The following is a 7,654-nucleotide window of genomic DNA, read 5'->3' on the forward strand; positions in this document are numbered from 1 at the left end:
TTAACTTGTTCAATTATATGATTAACTGATCATTTGTCCCTTCAACTTTTTTTTTGAAAAAAAAAATCAAAATGTTGGGGTTTTTTCACAACATGCAATTGTTTACTTATCAAATGTTCACTTACTCCAAACTCCCCACTTTAGATTGAATTAAATAATACTTGAAAATCAACATGGATTTGGATTAGGCTGCTCTACAGAACTGATTTTTAAGCTTTCCTATCTCTTTCAAAGATGCATTTTGAGTGATAATTTTTGCTAAATATTAAAACTCGTTTGTAATTTGTGCTTATTCTCAATGAACCGTCTTTCGCTAACATTTAAAAATGTTTTTTCCTAAAATGTACTTATATAATAGCCATGAAAGGAGAATGTATTTCTGTGAGCTTTATTACCTTTTTCAGTAAACTTTTAAGCACCCACCTTTAATAACACACCAGAGAATTTAGACAAACATATAAATAAGAATGTATGTAATTAAATACATGAAACAAAAATGTAATTTAAAGAAAAGACGGGTTTCTCAAAAAAACTGACCATGAAGCAAAAATAATTAGTACAAAAACATCCAATACTATTTCTATTCCTATTTAATTATCGTCTGCCTCGAGATTTATATTGTTGCCAAACTTTGCATAAAGCTGGACTTTAAGATCTGATAATACTTTTTGGATGGATTCCACTTGTGCTTCCAAAGTTCCAATTTCTTCCTGTAAGTTTTTCTGACAAAGAAAAGAAATGGAAAAATGTTAAGCAAAGATTTCAAGGAAACATTTTTCCTTCCAAACATTCATCTATTACAGCAAAATCAATGAAGTTTCTGTGTCACCTTAAAGATAAGCGTATTTGTTAACAACTAAAACAACTTTTTTTCCTTTATTGATTAGACTTCTGATTTAGAAGATCATGAGTTATAGACAGTTCTTAAAAATATGAATCCATCAGACCACCTTATTTGCATACTTAAAATGTTTCACCCAATTTGAAGTTTTTATATATATTATTATTATTATCCATGGGTGTTTTAATGTTACTGAATGCTTAATCTGAACAATACTGTGCATTAATTATTATGTGGTCCAGTAAACAACAATTAGAATGGAATATGGAGCCATTCATAAGTTCAAAACCAGAAAAGCAGTTAAATAAACTGCATCAAAGTTAAATATTAACCTTCAATGTATATGCTGGACTTATTATGAGACTGAAACAAACAGAAGATGGTGTTAACATTGCCAGGAAAACAAAACATACAGATATACTAATGATATTATTTTAGTGGCTGGAAAGAATAAAGTTTTCATGACTCTTTTGTTGAAGTTGAAAAATGAGAGTGCAAAAACCAATATTATGTTCAATATCAGAGAACATCACATTGATGACAAAGATACGCATTGCCAAAACATAGTTTTTATATCTGTGAAAGTTGGCAATCAGAAAGACTGAACAAAACAACAACAAATCAATGTTTTTGAACTGTGATGCTGAGAAATTGTTGAGAGCAAGAAAAAACAAGTGATTCATTGATAGATACAATAGAGGAAAGAAGACTACCTGGAAAAGTATTTGTCAGTTTCTTCCCCCCCACCCCCCAAATCTTTCCTTGATTCAATATCTTAAAAGAGCCACAGAAGTAGCACAAGGAACAGAACATACCTTTGCCTCCTCCAACATCTCTTCTGTTTCAACTTGTGGGTGACTAATGAAGACATCTCCAATTTGATATGGTATCAATAATGAATCATCATCAAGCACTAGAATGTCATCACAAGCATCTTGCAGGTTCTGGAGTTGTTTCTGTGTTTAAGAAATCAAGTTATTTTCCCACCAATTTAACCATCATCGTGATATGGATTGTAATTCAACTTAGGATAAACCATTATATGTTTCGTGCACACACACTCACACACATGTATTTATGTATGTAATTCTAAACTAGGTGTAATTATCTAAGGAACAGCTTTAGGACAAAATTCAAAAGAGTAGAACCAGCTACCCTACCAGCTATCTCTCAACACTGAAAGGGATAAATTTAAATGATTAAAATACAGTGATAGGTTTTAATGGCAAATGGACTGTCAATATGATTCTACAAAGTGACTTGATTTAAACTGATTTTGAAACACCCAGTCTAGTGATTCAATTTGGTGACTTGATTGGTTTTAATTTCCACAGTCATAACAGATTTGACAAAGTACTTACTTATATTTAAAATGCTCTCTTAACTATATGGCTGCGTCAGAGGTGGTAGCCAGCCACTTTGGATCAGTTCTGGCATACCAGTAGCGGAAATTTCGAGTAGTTCGGAGAACCAGTAAATACCACCTCTGGCTGGCCCTGCCCACCTGCCCCCACCATTACTTCTCCTATATTCCGTTTTTTAGATAAGCTGATTCGCGCAGCAGAGAGGATTGCCACACCTCAGCTGACTAAAAAACAGCACAGCTCATCAGCATTGATACAGAGGGTGGTCTTTGAGTCCTGCGCGCATGCACAAAGTGCTCTCTCAGAACAGGTAGGAAGAAATTTGGAAACTCACCACTGGGTTGTGTGGTTACTATCCATGTTCAGAGAAATGTAGAATACGACAGAATACTGAAAGAGTCTCTCTTTTGCAGGGGAAAAGTAAAGTATGGTTCAGTTTAATTTTGTGGGAAAAATGAGTTGCTATCCTGAGATAATTAATAACATTTGTACACCATTCAACTCCCAGCAATTCTGAAAACCTTTGTGGCCAATTTGAGGCCACATCAAACTTTACCTTACACCATTAACCAAAAGGAGAAATATATGCCAATAATAACATGGTAGAAGAAATATTTCTGCAGCAAATTTCTTCCTGCTCTGCTAAATCAATGAGAGAAATCTGAGCTTTTAATATTTGTACCATTGCCAGTTCTCCTGAATACCACTGCCATACAAATTAACCAAAGGCTTTGGATGGTAGCGCACACATTTTTGCCAATTAACCTTACAGAAAAAAAGTATTTATTTGATTTGATTTGGGAATTGTCTGATTTTGGTTACCTTCTTATCGTCTATTTCTTCTTTTAGTTCTGTAATTCTACTGGTGTTTCTAGCAAACTTGTTGATTTTCTGCTGATCTTCAAAAGTAACGTTAACGTCTTCTGCTGCCTAAACAAAAAACAAGAGCTCCTCAAATATATTGGATGTGAATAATAATCTGTTTTTTCAGTTAAACTAAGTTATATATACACACCATTATTTCAGCTTGTCAGAGAATAATCAGGTTATGTTCTAAAACAGGAAGTGGTTACATATTTAATACAGACAAGATGTTGACAGAACGAAAGCATAACTTTGACAGACAAGGAATACAGGGAGAGTATAAGTAAAAATCCTTAGGATATTTGCATACACAATTGTAACCATAGGAAACACCTGAGATCATAAACAAATAAGTCATAGTGGCCTGATTTACATATAACATTAAGCTAGGGCATGTTTAGCTGGCCAAAATAGCTAAGTCTGCATATAATGCTAAGTACAACAGATGTCTCAGATGACTGTACAGTAAAAGGCAAGCAAACCTCTTTATGGATTAATGTTATCATGCTACAGTTTAACTACATCAATACCTTAAACTGGTATGGCATGAGGATAGATGGACAGACTAATGTATAAATAGGAGAACTATATGTCCATAAAAATAGAAAATACCTAACAAATCAACAGAAAAATAATCACACTTCCTTATTCTCACAACATATGGACAGACTCAAATCATATTTTCAAGGGGAAAACAGTGAACATTTTGGATCAAACTAAAACCAAAATATTAAGGAATTCCTGGAAGTTTGGCAGACCAATCAGCCATCAATAGACACATAGAAATAAAACATATTTACATGTCTGTCAAAAGAGACAACAAAAAGCGAAGAAGGGAACAAAAAAAGACCAGAACATATCAGTTTCAATAGCAGTATTCAGATAAGCAGACATTAACACCAGACAAACAATCAAGTAGAAAACAATATCCTAATCAAGGAACTCCCAAGGAGAAAACCATACACACCCCAACACTGGAAGAACAAGCTATCCCCTTTACGATCACTGATAATGTTACCTAGGCAGGTAATGAAATGCCCACAAGCAAGCGAGCAACCAAACTCAGAAAGAGCCCCAAGAATTCCACAGAATATTCTACTATCCAGAAAAATAAAGCAAACAAATAAAAAGGGAAGATGAACAGAATAAAGATGGAAGAATGGATCGGTTTTCTCCCCCCAATTAATTTGGAGCAAAGAAAAATAATCCCAAGATTAACATCAATCTAATGCAGTCTAATTAGATCATCTAATGCATACTTCTTCAACCTCATGCTCTTTTGAACTACAAATATTGCTTTATATACTACACTACCTGGATGGTTAAAAAAAATAATGCATTGGTTGCCATTTGCTTATTGCTCAGCAGTTTGACTGAAACTGGCCTTCATTACTGACTGAAAAGTTTTATAAAATTATTAGTTTTACTGAAACTTTTCCAATAAAACTAAGCAAATAACTAAAAGATTAGTGGGGGGATACATGAAAACTTATATTCTCCATTTATGCTTTTGATTTTAAAGCATAACTTAGCCGCCCACCTAGGAAAAAGGATTTAGGAGCAACCCAACTCTAAATAAGTTTCTGCATACTTAGTTAATGAGCTTATTCAAATTAGATGAGAAATGAAACCACCCTGGAGGACATACATATTGGATTCCCCTAATGAAACTGCTCAGTCTGAAGAAACTAATTGGATAAGCAGTGAAACTTTTCAAAGCAAAAGAAAATAAGTCCAGTTGCCATGATTTAACTCCCAGACATCTTTACCTGGATGACTGAGAATCTTCTGCCCCTAAAGTCAAAGCTGAATGTTTCATTATTTTTATTATTTATAAAATAATAAAATAAAAATAATTTATTTACTTTGCAATTTTGTTGCAAAGTAAAAACACAACTTGCCTCAGGACAACCAAGTATCTGGGTTTGATCATATAGTTTTTTAAAAGTAACATTTTTGCACAACAATTGTAACTTCTTAAAACCGGATTAATAAAATACATCCAGCCAACACAGGGGCTATTTTGATGTTTAAATCCAAAGCAAGAAACACTAAATAGAAAATGCACAAAACAGTAATCCTTTCTAGGCATGAGGTTGACAAAAGGGTAAAGCTGAGGCTCTGTTGAAAAAGTGTTGGCCAATGAATTCATCCTTATAAGTTTGTGTTCATATCCTGGAAAGCTTTATGGGTAGGGAGTAACTGGTGATTGTTTTATTGTCAGTTGTTGTTGGGTGTTTTTTTTAAATCTTCCAATAGAAGAGAATATATGTAGTTCATGATTCAACTGCTGAAACCTTGGTTCTCTTTGAGCTTGGTTGTTTGCTTGGAAATGTTTCATTAGCTAGACAACCAAAACATCTGCAAGTAAATGAAGCTTAGAGAGAACTAAGGACTGTATTTTATCTTCCAGTCCTCTTTATAGTTATGACAATTCCTAGTCTCCCAACCAAATATTAACCAGATCTGTGGCATGGGAGCACGGTGAGTGCCCTGTTTATTTATTTTTTCATCCTGCCTTTATTATTTTATCAATTCAAGGTGATGTACCTATCAAATGTTCTAATTTTCTCCACAATAATCCTATGAGTTGGGTTGGGCTGAGAAAAACTGACTGGTCCCAAAGTCACCCAACTGGCTTTTATTCCAAAGGCAAAACTAGAACTCACAGCCTCCTAGTTTCCGGCCCAAGACCTGAACCAGTACCTCAGTGTGCTGCTTTTCGGTTCTGTGAGTCAAAACAGTGCACGTAAGCACCAAAGGGGCAAAGCTCGCACCCAGCTCCCCAATAGCACTGATCAGATTCCCCAATGCTTGACTTCCAAGCATCTGCCAAGTGCTGCTGCTTACTGAGGTGCACATGGGGAAGGAATGCCAGCAGATAATCAGAGTTGGAAGGGACCTTGTAGGACATCTAGTCCAAACCCCCCCTCCCCCTAAGCAGGAGACCCTACACTATTTTTGACAGATGGGAGTCCAATCTCTTCTTGAAAGTCTCAAGTGATGGCGCTCCCAACAACTTCCGAGGGCAATTGGTTGATTATTCTGTCCCAAGACCAGCCTTTGACATTGGAAGAAATGGAGCCTGCATGCATTCCCAAACTAAAGGTGGAAACAAAACCTCTTTTTTTCAGTTGAGCTGGACTCCTTGACATTTCCCTGATGAATTTATCTGCTGGGAACCAGGAAAGGGGTTTAACCGTGCCCTTTTGGGCGGGGGGGGAAACTTTTCCAACCTCCCAGGCTAGGATTTCCTCGTGGTCTCCACTCCCTGTTTGGGGGGGGGGAGCCTGGTTCAGCCAGCAGTCAGAATCACGTGACACTTCAGCGGCTGATGCCTTAAAAAAAAAAAAAAACCTAGAGGGCCCTCAGCCTGAAGCTGTACGGCGCCCTCTGCAGGCAGCAAAGAGAGCTGTACACGTTTTACGCCGCCGAATGAGGCCCCGCCTCCACATGGCATCTCCTTCCAAACGCTGAAGGCGCCAGGTTGGGAATAGAGGCTGCTTTACCGGATGCCACGCTAATTTCAAGGCAAAAACAAATGGGGTTCCCATCCCCTTCCCGGCCGCTTTAACGCGCCTCCATCTCAGACAGGTCACGCCGCTCACGGCCTCCGCCTGTCCAGGCCTAAGGCCTCCTCCTCCGGACGCTCTCCGGCCTCCTCCCGCTCCTCAGCTTCCACTGAGGAAAACGCCGGGGAAAACATCACGGAGGGGGAGGAGGGGGGGAAGGTAAGACAGTAGAACAGCCGCCACTCCGCCCCGAGTTCGCTTTCCTGCCCTCCCCAGCCCTCTCACCGCTTTCTTCATGGTGGCCGCCATGTTGTGGACTAAACCACCTGCTCCTTTCTCGACGGGGAGCTTTCCCATTTGGCCGTGGTTCGCCCGGTCGCTCTCTCCTATTTTCTCTACTGCTCTCCTGTTCATCCGAGTCGCGGTGAAAAGGAGCGGCTTCGACGTTCAGTTTGAGGAAAGCCGCAGCGCCGGCGTTCAGTTTGAGGAAAGACGCAACTGCAACTCCCCTCCCCTCAAGGATAGTTGGTATGGCCCAAAAGGGGGGAAATAGAGGAGGAGGACGGACAGCAGCGGGAGGTTGGAAAATTTTGGCAGGTTGTGATGCTGGCGAGAACCGGTAGAGGGCGCAACGTCCTTTTTAATGGTGGCTGGCAAAGGAGAAAGGAAAGAAAACTTGTATGTTGCAGGTTAGAATAAAGAGAAATTCTTTTTCTAGTCCAGTGTATAGTGCAATATTAATGCAAAAGCGGGTTTTCAGTTCAATTGTATAGAATGTGAAATATATCTGTGTTTTATTTTTATAATTATAATGTACACTAAAGATGGCATTTAAATTTCGTCGTATGAGGTGCAATGACAATAAACTAAACTAAGTGCACGGAGGACGTGAACACATCCCTGAGGCTTTATTTATTTACTTACCTACCTATTTGATTTTTAGTTCATTTTTATTACTTTATGAGTAAATCAAGATGATGAATATACATAAAACTCCTTCCTCCTTTCCCCCGCCCCCCCACAACAATAACCCTGTATGGCGTGTTAGGGTTGAAAGAGAGCGCCTTGAAATG

At 38.1% G+C, this 7,654-nt stretch overlaps 1 protein-coding gene across 1 annotated transcript; it reads right to left on the reverse strand.

Moving 5' to 3' along the window:
* Positions 1-372: 372 nt before the first annotated feature.
* PFDN4 (prefoldin subunit 4) lies at positions 373-7,019 on the reverse strand. The gene is made up of 4 exons (XM_026697471.2): positions 6,867-7,019; positions 3,028-3,135; positions 1,657-1,797; positions 373-722 (listed from the first exon to the last, which is right to left on the reverse strand). The coding sequence occupies exons 1-4, from the start codon at positions 6,993-6,995 to the stop codon at positions 591-593; spliced, it is 510 nt and encodes a 169-aa protein (XP_026553256.2). The 5' UTR covers positions 6,996-7,019; the 3' UTR covers positions 373-590.
* Positions 7,020-7,654: the final 635 nt, after the last annotated feature.

Source organism: Pseudonaja textilis, chromosome 3 (assembly GCF_049901715.1).
Source record: "Pseudonaja textilis isolate UNSWEBS1 chromosome 3, rPseTex1.2, whole genome shotgun sequence".
NCBI classification, from domain to species: Eukaryota; Metazoa; Chordata; class Lepidosauria; order Squamata; family Elapidae; genus Pseudonaja; species Pseudonaja textilis.

Bases quoted from the DNA above. Each gene is read 5' to 3' on its own strand.
- PFDN4 (XM_026697471.2), bottom strand. From the start codon at position 6,995: ATGAACAGGAGAGCAGTAGAGAAAATAGGAGAGAGCGACCGGGCGAAC. The intron at 3,136-6,866 runs GTGAGAGGGCTG...TTTTTTGTTTAG, and splicing joins CGGCCACCATGAAGAAAGCG to GCAGCAGAAGACGTTAACGT. The intron at 1,798-3,027 runs GTAACCAAAATC...TCTTAAACACAG, and splicing joins AAGAAATAGACGATAAGAAG to AAACAACTCCAGAACCTGCA.